Source organism: Limulus polyphemus, unplaced genomic scaffold (assembly GCF_000517525.1).
Source record: "Limulus polyphemus unplaced genomic scaffold, Limulus_polyphemus-2.1.2 Scaffold892, whole genome shotgun sequence".
In the NCBI taxonomy this organism is placed as follows: domain Eukaryota; kingdom Metazoa; phylum Arthropoda; class Merostomata; order Xiphosura; family Limulidae; genus Limulus; species Limulus polyphemus.
The window spans coordinates 165,585-181,666 of record NW_013666502.1 but is presented as its reverse complement, the minus strand read 5'-3'; the positions used below and the strand labels follow the sequence as shown (position 1 = coordinate 181,666).

The following is a 16,082-nucleotide window of genomic DNA, read 5'->3' as shown; positions in this document are numbered from 1 at the left end:
CGGCTTTTACTTAACTGCTAAATTACAAAGTACAATTTAACTACTAAATTTAAAGTTATCAGTTAACTCAATTTCAAGCTATTTGAATTTCTAATACGTAACAAACATTACGATAGTTTACCACATGACGTCCTTTTGATATTTCCGAATAGGTACTTGTATAATTCATCGCAGGACATAATTTTGAAACATTTGTTATAGCCCACATTTGTCCTTAAACAATTTTCACGAAAATTCTTATTCATTGTGATTCATAAAATCTTGACGAATCCTTTCAAAATATTAAATATAATATCTATTTGACAATGTTTCTAAAGAAAAATAATTTGTATAAATACTTTAAGACTAATTAATATTTACACTTCAAGAAATTCTTGTTCAGAAAATATTAATATTTCCCGAAAAAAACATTATTTATTGTATCTATATAGATAACCTTTATTTTTTAACACTAAAATATAACTATTTCAAGCTTACTTTTAAATTAATAATTTTGTTGTTTTTAGCTTTAGAAACGAAGGAAAAACAATTTGATACTATTTTTAACTATATTCATAGAAATGATCTTATTTACTTAATAACAACAACAAAATATCGACAAATCAGGTTCAAAACGTTTATAAATGCGCTAAAAATATATCGAACAATGTTTTCAAATAATTTTTATTCTGTTCACAAAGAAGAACATCTTAACTTCTTCAAACCCTTTTCTAAATTGGAACATCTGTACTTAAAGTGCAACGAAAAATCATATTTTTTTTAAATTTGTATATCTTTCACCTCATATTTTCTTATTATGAAGAAACTCCCAAGTGTTTAGACCTTATATAACCGAGCCTGGCTTGGTTGTCAATTGTTTAAATATTTGTAAGTGAAAATAGTAATTACGAGATATATTAATTGTTAGGGTTGTAGCTACATTTTACGCGATCATTACATTGCGATAAACTGGTCATGAGACGAAGAATTACAAAATTTCCAACTCTGACTTTTATTATTATTATTACAATATTTCAGCTATAGACTCAAGTAACTCGTCTTTTATTGTGGGCATATGACGAGTGTTGATCAAAGCTGGAAACTTCAACAATTTTCAAGAATGTTATTTTACACTCTATAAATGATTGTAGCTATTTGTTAAGTGATGAGGATAAACAGTGTTAATCAAAGCTGGCAACTATCCAAGATTTTTATGAAGGTCATTTTACAGTGTGTGAGCGAATTGTTGTGGATAAAGAGTGTGAATCAAAGCTGGCAACTATCCAAGATTTTTAGGAGTCATTTTACATTGAATGAGCGAATTGTTGTGGATAAACAGTGTGAATCAAAGCTGGCAACTATCCAAGATTTTTATGAAGGTCATTTTACAGTGTATGATCGAATTGTTGTGGATTAAGAGTGTGAACCAAAGCTGGCAACTATCCAATATTTTTATGAAGGTCTTGTACAGGTGTATATACATCACTACAGCTTGTCGTTAATTTTTGGCAGACATACAGCATTGACCAAAACGGGCAAGTATCCACGATTTTCATGAAGATTGTTTCACAATTATCTGTGAACCTAAGCAACAACTTGAGCAATATTTTCCCAATAATTAAGTTTATCAGACAGTTAAGCAGTTTAGGGGTAAAAAACAACATTATTATTATTATTGGGTGTAGATTTAATTCACATTTCTCGCTAGATGTCGCACATTAAAAACTACGCTGTTATCTTGGAATATTAAAGAGAACTATTTCAACAATCTACATTTCAGGATAAAACTGTTTAACCTCAATTAAGGTGTCGTGCAGGGTAACCGAGTAATTCCCCGTGTATCTGTATTCTCGCTTAAAAGCATAATTAAAGTTCGTCTTTAATTGGTAACAAATGTAACTAACACACCTTCATCAAACTTGGCATCTATGCATAATTTGAATAAGGGCCGTTATAAATTTTCCATGAAAATAACAGGCTTAGAAAAATCTAGAAAAGAATGATTATATTCGCCCTGAAGTTTCAGCTTAGCTATTTTGTTCATATACATAATACATACATACATACACAGGAAACAAGTCTAACAGATATTTCAAGAAATAAATCATTAATTTCTATAATCCGAAATCTACTTTAAATGCGTGGAATTACAGTGTAATATCCGTTTACTGCTTTTACTTTCTTAAGCCACTAAGTAACATATAAGGTGCCGCTTTTCGATTAAACTGGTGCAGATCAGCCTTTGATTTCGACATTAAATATTTTCCATACCAGGAAACAAAGAAGACAATGTCAAGACTGGCAATGGGCCAACTTATAAAAATTATGCACAGAAAAACTAAAACAATATTTGGCTGTATTTAACGCGTGTCACTTGGTAGATGAACAACGAAAGGATATGTTTTACTGGTGTAAAACTAAAACAATATTTGGCTGTATTTAACGCGTGTCACTTGGTAGATGAACAACGAAAGGATATGTTTTACTGGTGTAAAACTAAAACTAATATTTGACCTGTATTTAACGCGTGTCACTTGGTAGATGAACAACGAAAGGATATATTTTACTGGTGTTAACTCGTTTATGGGAGAAAAAAAAATTACTAGTTACTTTTGGAAGTAGGGCGGTTTTCTGTTTAATACACTGTCCGATGTCTAATGACCAAACGACCTTTTATAATTTTTGAATTAATTTAAATCGAAATGGTCGAACAGTTATAACATTTTGTTTGTTTAAACAATTTACTTCCTTTCCTGTTTAACTAGAAAATGTATCGAATGAACGGCGGGAAATAAAAATTAAATTCACAAGAGCTAACAAATAAATTAATTTTAAAAATGAAAAGTCTGAACAATAACAAAAAACTTATAAAATACGCATTTTTTTTTTCAAAAATATTATTATACTTTTACTTAGTCTTATTCACAATTACAACTCTGATGAACTATATAATACGATAAAAATTACAGTTTGTTTATTTCTGGTAGGGACTTAGTGAATTTTAATATGGAAACTCTTATAGTCAATCTGAGTGAAAATCTTTTCTCGAGAAAGATACAATGATTGGTTAATTTCTAGTTCTTCCATTGTGACTTATTAAAAATTAATTATTATTGATAAATGATTTAACTTGTGCAAAATACTTTCATATTACAATTTCCTAAAAGTTCGATCTTGCAGTTAAAAAGACGAGATCAACTGATTAACATATTCTACGGATTAATTTTTATTACCCCTGGTGGCCAATAAAAACTTTATTGAAAGAAAAAAGTCGCTATTTATATCAGTTAACAATAGAAGTGAACAGCACTCGGGATACATGTACTGACTTCGAACATTTATCGAAGCAGTTTAAGGCATAATAGACATCTGGGTTTTACAGATAACTAAGACTTTTCTATAACACAAGTTACTTCTCTTCAAACTTAGCACTTTTTTTTAAGTGGGGTTTTCAATTAAAATATGAGCAGAAACAGTTACAAACAATAAAAAGTAGTAAAAATTTAATTATTTAATCTATAACCCTCTGGCAAAACTTTTTTTTTTATGAGGACAGTAAGCCGAGCGAATAAAATACATAAATACGAAAATATAGGTTATTTCATACCATCAGATAAAATGAAAATGAAAAATATCATCCGAAAAGACCCCTTAAGGGGAAAATTAGTGTGAAAAATTAGCAATAACTGAACAATTAAAACCGTTGTAGTTGTAATTAAAAACAACAATTTTTACTGTTATAAAACACAACAACAAATAGACCAAAAACTATTGCATTTAAATTTGTAACTGAGTTGAGACATCGAAAGAATTAATCTGGTAAATGTTTTATAACAAAATTATTATTAGGTAGAATTTAAAAAGCTTAGAAACTCGAACGCTTCCGAGCAGTTAACACTTCTTCTTCAGGAGTAAAAAGACCCTTTATATTCTTGAAGAAGAGTATTCAACTAGTTGAAAGCGCTCGAATTTTTTTTTAACTCTGACTAATTTTCTAGAGATTCTTTTTGTTAAGCATTTTAAAAGTAGCAAACTATTTCCACGAAAGAGACCCGAAGACTACCTGAAGGGATCACTTATTTTAACCACTCACACCACTATATAGTAGTGTGTTGCCTGTCAGCCAGTCAGTCAGTGGACACTAAAATGGTGTCACATATGGAACGCTTAACGTTGCAATTTGTACTGTCGTGACGTCAATAAAATGTGCGCATGCCATGAATCACGAGAAGAATTATGCACTCTGTAGGCTACAACACAGAATGACATATGAACTTCAAAAGCAAGAAATGAAAATATTTGCTACTCTTAATTTTGGTTTTATTTACTAACAGAACACTTTCGGGATACCTGCGCAAGTACATATGGTATTATATGCTGTTTTTATCAGACTTTTAAAACTGTTGAGAAATAAACTACGGTCATAAAACATGAATTTTGAAAACTGGCAACATACCGTTGTGGTGAAGTGTAACAACAATATTCACTGACAAGTCTCTTGACTACAGTTTCAACAATAAAAAAAAAATTCTATTCTTCGTCAAATGAACTTCTAAAAGTGTACATAAACCTTTTCTAGAGCTCATAATATTAGTTTGTTTTGAAAGTTCTAGAGCTCATAAGGTTAGTTTATTTTGAAAGTAAAAATGTTACATTTTTTTTCTCTTTTTTTTTGCGAAAAGAAAAAAAATAGTTTTTAAAGTGAACACTCTTTGGTATAAATAATCTCTTTTCAAAGAACCATGATGATATCGATTACTGGTTTCGCGAAAAAAGTTCTACTTAATAGAGTTTTTTTCATTATTCAGTGCTGTAGAACAGAGGATCAGGAGGATTTGGTTCTAGCTTTGGGCTTGATTAATCGAAACAATCTTCTAAAAGAAATGTTGTCTTTATTTTAGACAAAGAAAACCTGAATTCCTTTAAAATAACTGTAAACCTTTAATAACGACTCAATGATGTCAAAATTCAGATATTCACACATACACACACTTATATATATATATATATATATATGTGTATGTGTGTATATATATATACACACGACAGTGTTAATACGTAATTCTTACCTTGGCACTTTTGAACGGTTTGTTCATTCTGCACGCCTTTTTGATATCAATTTCTGTTGTATTAACACAACCCGGCTGAATAAGAGAAAAGTAGTATTTTATTTTCAGATGTTATGTTAAACACTAAACCAGTTCACCTTTAAATCCTTTAAACAGTGAATCTGCTAAACATTAACTTCAGTAAACAGTGAATCAGATAAACATTAAATCCATTAAACACTAAACCAGTTAAACTTTAAATTAATTAAACAATGGGCCAGCTAAACATTAAATCCATTAAACAGTAAATCAACTAAACATTAAATCCATTAAACACTAAACAAGTTAAATTTTAAATCCATTAAACAATGGGCCAGCTAAACATTAAATCCATTAAACACTAAACAAGTTAAATTTTAAATCCATTAAACAGTGAATCAGTTAAATATTAATTCCTTTAAACATTAAAATTCGTCAAATGTTAAATCACACAATACAGAGAACAACACTTCTAAATTAAACGCCAAGAATAATTGTTATGATATTATTAGAAAAGTTAAGTTTAATGAAATCATAGGAGATGGATTAAAAAGTCATTAGAAGTTTTTGTTTTTTTTTGTTAGAAATTTCATAATGCGTCATTTTTTTATAAAGGTTTTAAACAAAGTAGGTTTAGAATATGATAACGCTCTTTGGCTAGCCTCAATCTATTCTTTTTTCTCAATCAACAGCCTATTTAGATGGATGTTTAAGTGAATTTTATCATAATGACTTTTATTTCACTCAAAGTAATAAGAAAATGAAGGTTAAAACGCTTTAATGCTAGTCTTCGTATTAAACTTCCTTTAAATATAACTGATTACAAGAGAATAAAAATAACACGTGAGAAACCTAACTTTTTACCCGAACTATATAAATATATACATCTTTTGCATTTAGAAAAAAAAATCAAATAAACTAACCAGATAATACTTTTTTTAATACCGGGGATGACTAAATTAACTTAAGCACTATTTGATGAATAATTGTCTCTTGGCAGTGTAGCATTTAGACCATTTTCGGGGTCATCATTCCGGGCTACGGGTCAAAAGGGCTAATGTTCGCACCGCGATACCACTAGGTACTCTTCACGTTTTTACCTGTGGGTGCGCTATAAGAGTGAAAGTCAACCCCGTTATTCGGTTCAAGGCAGGCAGAACCCATATAGCGATAGTTGCTACTGACTGGCTAACTTTTTTTTGGACAGTATTTCCAAGTTGTGGACAGCTATACCCGAGCCTTAGCCGATACTGCCGACCAGTTTTACTCGTGCACATTGCATAAACCCACAAAAACGACTAGACAAACAACTGATCCCTCCCCCAGCTTTACTCATGTCATGACGTAGAACACTTTTGCCCAATTACTTAGCTCACTCAAACTAACATTTATGTACCACATTCGATACTGAAAAGCGTTGTTATTTAACCCTTACATATTTACTCTTGTTCAAAACAGTCTTTCTTTTTTAAACTTAGGAACAGGCTAGTTCTGTTGTGGAGTGCTAGATTTCGAACGCGTTATAAAAGTGACGGTCAATCCCTTAACGTGGATGGTTGGTGTTAGGATACTACTCAAAGGCTGCCTTCCTTCTCTAAGTAATTTAAAAATTGGAGAGAGAGGCAGGTAGCCTTCATAGCTTTACGACAATTACAAACATTTTTTTAAACCATAGGAAGAGAATAAGATATGCGATTCTCGTAAAATCAAAAGTTAAAGAATTGATTTCAACTATCTAGGTAATCGCATTAAAACAAAAACAAAAAACAACAACCACAACAGGAGGATCTTAGCAACAAGGAAGTTCTACCAACTAAACGTTAAAATACTCCATCTCTCTCTGATTATAATTAAAGTCCACAAACCCGAAATATACAGTCTAAGGAAAAACGAGGAAATATCTGCAGATGAATCATTGAGAGGTGCTAGAAAAAACTAATTAGTTTAATTAAAGTGATTCTTTTAAATTTTTGCAATGTGGTACTCGAAATCAATTTAAATGAAGAAAGACACCCTAGTTTCTGAGAACAGAGGTGGCCATGAAACGTTTCACCATAATGAACTACTTTAATCAGTAACATCATTAAGGGATCATTAATTCTCACGTTGCAGCGAAACACCAAGTTTTCAATAACAAACTTTTTGTCTTAGTATTTTAATAATTTTTTCTTGCGGTTATTATCTACTACAAGCATGGTTTGAGGATAATGTCTGGTCGCACCCAAATCAGAGAATTATTATCAATTACTCTTTATATTTGTATCATATTGTTTGTACAAACAGTATAGTTACTTCGTGAGTTATTGAACTCGTTCAAGATTCATTAAAAAAGTAAATTACAGCAAAACGCATGAGGAACCGTCTTCAAAACTGACCAAACAGACAAGAGTTAGGCTTAACTTGTTAAAAAGTGAAGTGCGATAAAAACGATGAAAAATACAGGTACATGATTTGCAACACAAAACAAACAGAAAAAGTTTAGTTTACAAAAACTTAAAACGTAGTAATAGAAATTTTCTATCACAAAATATAATAAAGAATCTTTTTTTTCTCCGCTTCAGAACAAGTATCAGTTGCCCAAGGATGACTTGTAATTAAAATGAGATTAGAAAACAATCCTTGATATTTTGTAGTTGCCCAGGCTTGACTCGCAATTAAAACGAGATTAGAAAGCAATCTTAAATATTTTGAATGGACACACACGCACACTCACAAATTATAATAACTTTCAAATCAAAAACAAAACTTACTACGGGTCTATGCACATCCCAAAAAGCTCTTTCCTGACTATCCAACACTTTTCTTTCCAACTTGTCTCTTTTCTTGTCAACCCTAAAGAAACAAAGTTTGTATGACCACAATAAATGAAATAATTGTTTTGTTTTGGTGTTAACTGCAAGTTAGACAGCAGTAAGGTTACGATCTTACAGAGCTAAATTCTGGGTTCGATTCCTCGCAGTGGACACAGCAGATAGCCTAATGTGGCTTTGCTCCAAAACGAACAATTGTAAATGTAAAATCAAATGTTAATTGCAATGATGCACATTTGGTTATATGAGCTGTGTATATACCACAGGAATCGAGATTGAAATTTACGCGTTATAAGCCTTTGTGTGTACTGCTTAGCCATCGGGAAGTAAAGCGCAGTAAGCATTTTCTAAACAAAATAAAATGTCTTTAATATTTACAATGGTATTAAAATTAAAGCAGCTCTTTATGATTTCTAAAAACAAAAGTAGGCTATTTTATTAACATTTTAGTTTTATCGAATTAAAATATTCCAGTAAATAATCTAGAAATTACTCGTAATTTTCTAATGATGATATTTCATAAGATAATTTAAGGATTTGCACAGATTTTCAAGAATCTGTATATTTTTATACTATACTGGCTGAAAGTGCTTTAAATGTCACTTTTACACGAGAGAAGTGAATTGGTTGAACGAAATATCGTTGTGGAAAATTCAGAATTATATATTACTTATATATTTATTCCTTGTTATTTTCTTTGGAAAAGTTTCTTATCTGATAAATTGCTTACAGAAGAGCTTCTTAAGCTTATGACAAAAAAATTGAATTTGAAGTTAGCCTGAAAGCGTAGTTTATTACGATAATAGGTATAACATAAAATTAGCCTAAAAGAATAGTTTATTACGATAATAGGTATAACATAAAATTAGCCTAAAAGCATAGTTCATTACGATAATAGGTATAACATGAAATTAGTTTGTCAGCATAGCTAATTATGATAATATATAAAAAATGAAATAAGTTCAAAATCATAATAAAATTTCAAAATAACTTTGAATGACCTCGGTGATATTTGTCAAGGAGTAGGCCTACAACACCCTATTTCCAACTAACGACTAACAATTATTTTTCATTACTTCGCCATTTCAGAATTATTTGCCTGTCAATGGACACTTGTATCACCCCCACCCCCCACCTATATATATATATATATACATAGAGAAAATTAGGTTTCACGTAAATGCACAAGCTGGGCAAATAATATAAAATGTCCAATGTTTACTTCACACGTTTTGTTAGATATTATACAGTCTTACTGTTCTACGTTTATTAAAACAGAATTCAAGTTTTCAGGTGAAATAAAATTATACATATTTCAACCATATCGAGTGTTAAGATTTTCTCTGAAATAAAACTCACTTGGTCCGTGCCTCAGCCTGCATGAAGATAAATTCCCATTTCCGAGAGAACATTTTCTGAAGCCTAGCCAGGTTTTCCGCCTCGTAGTCTGCCAGTTCTAGCCGGGTTTTGTTCTGCATGGTTCGTTTACATAAATACACAGCTAATAAAATGGGAGAAACAAAACAAACCTACGAAGTTACATCTCTTCTAGTGGTACAGAAATGGGGGGTGGGGTGCAATGCGTTTACTTCATTTAAAATAACATTTTTTCCAGGAGCACAAACATTTTCAAATGTGAGTCTATAGTATAGCCATATTATACTCGAATATTTTATTATATTTTTTATTTTACTTAAACTATATCAAATGTTTAACGTCCATGTTATTTAATTACACAGTAATATATATATTATAAAAACCATTAATTGTTTGTTTTGAATTTCGCGCAAAGCTGCACGACGGCTATCTGCGCTAGCCGTCCCTAATTTAGCAGTGAAAGAATAGAAGAAAGGCAGCTATTCATCACCACCCACCGCCAACTTTTGGGCTTCTCTTTTACCAACGAATAGTAGGATTGATCACCACATTATAACGCCCCCACGGCTGAAAGGGCGAGCATATTTGGTGGGACGGGGATTCGTACCCGCGATCCTCAGATTGGGAGTCAAGCGCCCTAACCACTTGGCCATGCCGGGCCAAAAAACATTAATATGTTGAATTAATGTAACTGAAAATAAATTATTTGTACGTTATATGATTTCTTTGTCACATAACTGACATAATATATTAAATGAGTTAGAAAAATTAAATAAAAGAAAATCTATTTACTCTTCAAAGGTTTTGCAGAAAGTTGATAAGGAAGACTGAAAACCAAACCAGAAAATATATGAAAAAAATAATATAGAAGTCTGAAAAACAAATTTCTCATGGAAAAAAATTCTCGAGATTTGAAACTTAATTATCAAATAGAAATAGATTCAGAAGTTAGCATACATATTTGTCATTCTTTCCATTTCACATAAAAATACGTAGAACATACCATAGTCTGTATTCTCTGGTTCCCAGCAGTTAGATGGCCAAAAATATGGTGTCTGAAAACAGTAAATTGAATAAAAACTTATTCACAAACCCATTTCTTCTTCTCGCAAAGAAATCTTTGAAAATCGATAAAGAATTGATTGGATAATTTTAATTTTTTGTAAAAGATGGTGTGAAACATTTATTGATTAAAATAACACTTATTAATTTTTTTTGTTACCATATTGGTTCTAAATATTCACTCAACATATTTTATTATGTAAGGTCGTTTCAAAGTTTTGTGAAGACTATGAAAAACAAACTTTACAAACTACTCAAGACACCATGAAAAAAAACAACTTTACAGACTAGTCAAAACACCATGAGAATACAAACTTTACAAACTACTTAAGACACCACAAAAAAAAAAAACTTTACAAACTACCCAAGACAAATTTGTAAAACACTACTTTAAATTTATTTGAGAACTATGTTTCTTTTCCAAAACTCATTCAATGAGTGAATCTCAGCTTTCAAATATCCAAGCAATGCTATATGTGTGTTTAGCGGGTTTAAACATGAACTCTCTTCAAAGAATTAACTGCTACATGTTTGGTTTTAGATCAGCACCATAAAGGGCGAACTGTTTCTAAAACTGATGGCCGAGGCTTGAAAAGATTATTTACACGTTAGAGTGCGCTGAAAAAGGAAAGCATTACTCCAACTAAAGGTGTCCGAATTATTGGACGTTGAAGAACATAAAAAAGTAGAAAAATGGAAAACATTTTAAAAAAGAAGCAATAAAATAAGAAAAAGATAGACTTGTAATTCGTACGTACAGCTGTCACGGAAAAGACAGATATCTTGAGAACATCCGTTAGTTTGTAGTTTTTCTTTTACCTTTACAGTTAATTAATGTTAAAATATGATAAACTGCACGAAACCTTGCAGAAACTGCTCATCAAAATTATTGCTGATACCAGTACTTGAGCACTTTTGTTTTTATCTGTCGAGAATTCATATCATTTCAAAAGTTTGAAATAATTTTGTTGTTCGATCTTCCAAACAACTTAAATTTAAAACATTTCTTTACTGATACTAGAACAAATCATTTTGGCCCTTACTTTTAAGAATGAGGCGGATCCTTGGATGGTTTTAGTTTGCGGAAATGACTAGTTTACTTTGGAGAAATATCTGATATAGCTTGCCCACTTGAAAATCTGCTGTAATTACGCTATGCTAAGTCAGCTATAAAACTGCTTCATGGATGTATTTCATTCAGTTTCTTCATATGTGCTTTATCGAGCCTCAGGAAATAGTTTTGTGAATCGGAATCACTGCTTTAGTCACTTGAAAAATATTTTCACTCATATATATATATTGGCGAAGATGATCGAAGACTTAGGATCTCCATTTCTGAGTTGTAAGTCATAAGTATGTTTCTGATTGAATTTAGATATTTGATATAATTAGCAGCAGAATGTGAAAATTTTGGTAAAATTAATAAGCACACCCGATGCAAAGTGGGATACCATGTACTTTTATGTGAACATCCACCAAGTTGATAAATATAGTGTGAAAACATCGAAAACAGTACATATTTCTGTGAAATTTCTGACCTTTACGAAAAACAATGACCTTAATCAAAATATAATCATAACGTTAGTAAAAGAGAATATTTCAATTCCAATTGTTAATTCATGAATAATATCATTAGAAAATCGCTTCATCTACTGTTGTAGACGTTTCAGGTCTTTTTCAGATTCTGCTGGATGTACAAAAGTTCTGAAAACTCTTCCTACATCTCACATGAGTGTTTGAATTACTTATAGCGAATAAAGGACACTATAAACACCTCCTACATCTTAGGTGAGTGTCTGGGTTACTTGTAGTGAATAAAATATACTACAAACACTTTCTACATCTCAGATGAGTGTTTGGATTACTTATAGCGAATAAATGACACTACAAACACCTCTTACATCTCAGATGAGTGTTTGAATTGCTTGTAGAGGATAAAGGACATTACAAAACCTCCCACATCGCATGTGAATCTTGGACTACTTGTAATAAATAAAAGACACTACAAACACTTTCTACATCTCAGATGTACGTTTGGATTACTTATAGCGAATAAAGGACACTACAAACACCTCCTACGTCTTAGATGAGTGTTTGGATTACTTGTAGCGAATAAAGGACACTACAAATACCTCCTACATCTCAGATGAGTGTTTGAATTGCTTGTAGAGGATAAAATACATTACAAAACCTCCCACATCTCATGTGAATCTTGGACTACTTGTAATAAATAAAAGACACTACGAACACCTCCTACATCTCAGATGAATGTTTGGATTACTTGTAGTAAGTAAAGGACGTTACAAACAACTCCCACATCGGAGATGCAGTTTTTGTGTTAACATCTGTTTTGTGAAAAAAAGTAAAATGTTCTATGTACTTCTGTACTTGTTTAAATATATTACTGCTTATTTTCCATTTTCCAGAGATAGACTCGAGTATAAAACTTGGTTTTCGAAACCGGATGTTGGATGACAAGACCCATCTCATCAGTGACTTATGTTATTGTGTCAAACACTGAAGCTGATGACACAATATAACTAAAAGTTATGTTCGTCATAAAGACTACACTAGACTGCATTTCGTTTAAACAATCTAAAAAATAGAATTACATAACATGACTCAGTTAATATTGTACATACACGTTTTCTTTTTTCTCGATTGAGCTTTTATAACGGAACAAAAACTATATGTTATTAAACTACTTTATGATTATATGGGGATCGATAATTTTAGCAGAAAAGTTTGAAGTGGTAAAATAATACATAAAACAATGAAATATCTCCAGCTTTAAACAAACAGTTTTAAGAACAAACTGTCTGCAAGAAAAGGAAATCTGAGTTAAGTAACATTATGGTTAAAGTACACCATAAAGCTGGTTATGGTAACCATATGTGTTATCCTTTTAACCATAGTACCAGACTAAACAATCTGAATTTAGATTTTGTGTGTCCAAAAAAGATTTACAACTAAAAATATCTTTCTAATTTTGTCATATATATACATTCTTATAAGTTATCACAAAGGCAACATTCGGAACTCCTGACATTTTTTGGGGGGATTGGTTTCTTCTATTATATGTGATGTTTATTTAGAAGAATCTTTTGCATATAATAACTTTGTTATAAAAATCATGTCAACAACTTTAGACATTTGAAATGTAACTTTTAAAACACAATATTCTCGCTGGCGTTAGAACTTAGTAAAACTTCAAAGCTTACATGAAAAATGTACGTATTAGTTACATTAAGATAGCGTGTTGTAAGCCAAATGTGTTTTTAAGTTTTTCTTTTTGCATATTAACCAGGCAACATTGTTCACTAGATGCAGCATTATACGGGTTTTGCTGAGATTGTAAGGTATGTATTTTTATTGCTGTTAGACGTAAGGCTACACGATAAATTACCCGTGCTCTGTCCACAGAGAGTATCGAAACCCGATTTTTAGCATTATAAGCTTTCAGACTTGCCACTGAGCCACCGGTGGGAGGCAAAAGAAGCATGAAGTTATTAAGTTTCAGTATACAACTATAATCACGGTGGATTACTTTGATACAAGAGATTTTATAAATTACACAGTTGAGATGTCTTACCATTTTACAGACAATCATTCAACAGTTTCTAGAAAACTTTAAAGGCCGTAGCTTTGTTTATGCAACGCCAGTCGAGTTATGATCCAAGTTCAATATTTGTTCCTTTAGAAACTGTAGCGGAATTATGTGTCGTGTGGCTTTTATGTGGAGCGACAACGAAAGATAAACTAAACTATTTAGAAGTTACGACAGTCTAGAAAAATCGATAAGGAATAAAATCTTCACGTAAATAAAGCATGTATTGATAGGTTATTTCAGGTTGGCTTGGTTTATAATAACTAATGTTGAGGCATAGAGTGTAGAATAATCTTTAGAGTTTGTTCCACACATTTTATAATTTTTATATAATAACATAAAAAATCATTTGATTCTTCTGAATCTTTTGCACGTTAAATAAACTTTTTTATAAGAAGTAAAACCAAGAGATGACGTCACCAATATCTTCCGGGGTTCGAAATTTCTCAAATAGTATGATAAGAAACAAACAGTCTCTAGCCTTTAAAGTCAAAGGTAAGAAGGTTTTTCTCGATTCCCGTAACGTCTGTGACAAAGATGTCACCACTAGTACTTCTCCAAAAATAGAACACGGTGCGGTAAGTAATGTTTCTAACCACTGATCTCTATACTAAACCACCTAGACTAAATATACAGCATTATAAAATATTCATAGACTTAACTTACCTGAAACCTGTAGTATGTGCCGTCGGCTTTGATAGTCAAAATGTGGTCCTCAATTGGAAAAAGATACCCATGTGCTGCCATGAGGTGGGCCAGATGTAAAGCTTCATCTGTTCCATAAAACAATAATAATAATAAAGGTATTGATACTACAATTTACATAAAACAAAATAAAAAAAAACCTTTTTCTGTGATATTATGATTATTAGATTAGATGAAAAAAATATCACATACACGTCTCATTTGCAGTGTATCCAGAGGGGTCCTGTTCCCCCTAACCCTATTTTTTTATTTATTCTAGTTGACAGTTTACAGTATATATTCAAATAGTGGTCTCAAGTTTTTACTTTTTATTATCAAAATTCCATTCAGATGCAGTATTAAAGTTAACTTTTCTTTGGAAAACCTGGTCGTGATGGATTTGTTTTTCAATTCTTTGTAGCACTTCTTGTAATATGTCCTCTGAAATATCTACTTGATCATGAACCATTAGTGCTTGCATGCTCTGAAGCTAGGCAGATTTTATCATCTGACTTGGAACCCACCCACTCCCCTCGGGTAATTTTGGATACGCGATTGTAACTAGCATAAAGTTCATTACTTTACCGGGTTATTGAAAAAAACAAAAATGGCAAACAGATTATTCATCCAGTTTCTCTGGAATAAGAATATTTTACATAAAAGAGAAGAACAAGCTGGAAAGATTAGAACTTACTATTTGATCGTAGAACGTCTGGAAGAAAAATTACATAAAATTATATTTTTAGTGGTTGCAAAACATTCGTACTGAATCAAAAGGCAAGCAAAAGCTTCAAGATTAATGGCAGTTTATTCTAACTAATGAAAAATGTTTTAGAAAGCCAAACACTTATCTCCTGGGATGCCGAGGATCATTTAATGATGTTATCGGACAAATCTGGCAATTCGATGAGTAAAGTAATAAAAGAATATTTCAGATAGGCCTAACTTCTCGTTAGCTACATTCATTTAAAAATTTAGTTACAAGTGAAAAAGAATATTAATGTTTTTTGGTAATGAATACTTGACAATCTGCATGTTTTATAATTTATAATTTCATAAGGTGGACACAGTACAGATGAACAGCAAAGTTTTGTTTAAAAAAGCCTTGCGTATTTTATGAAAGAAAATTGTTATATAAAAAGTAATGTAAGGTCACACATTCTTGGGATAAAAATAATGCTTTAAAAATAAAAAACTGTTAAACAACTGACGAATCAGACGTGACCTAGTGGTTAGCATGCTGGACTGTGGATCAGCACGTTCACGATTCATCCGAGATACTTGTTAATAACGCGCTCTGCATTTTTAATATTGAAATATGGACATCATATAATATTTAATCCTGTTTTTTATCACAGTTTTAGCAGTTTCATCCCACTTTACTTTAATAATTTGATACTAAACTTCAAAGTATCTCTTATGCGTTTAATATAAAAAAACTCGAACTGATACAAGCATTTTTAATCAAAATTTGAG

The 16,082-nt window shown here is 31.3% G+C and overlaps 1 protein-coding gene across 4 annotated transcripts in view; it reads right to left on the bottom strand.

Moving 5' to 3' along the window:
• The window catches only part of LOC106461070 (regulator of G-protein signaling 7-like), a 129,978-nt gene that overhangs the window by 27,330 nt on the left and 86,566 nt on the right, over nt 1-16,082 (bottom strand). For all 4 annotated transcript variants that reach the window (XM_022387908.1, XM_022387909.1, XM_022387911.1 and 1 more), the window contains exons 4-8: nt 14,589-14,695; nt 10,257-10,308; nt 9,236-9,377; nt 7,817-7,898; nt 5,049-5,123 (exon numbers count right to left, since the gene is read on the bottom strand). In XM_022387908.1, coding sequence (XP_022243616.1) covers nt 5,049-5,123; nt 7,817-7,898; nt 9,236-9,377; nt 10,257-10,308; nt 14,589-14,695 — 458 coding nt within the window. The remainder of the gene's footprint in view (nt 1-5,048; nt 5,124-7,816; nt 7,899-9,235; nt 9,378-10,256; nt 10,309-14,588; nt 14,696-16,082) is intronic.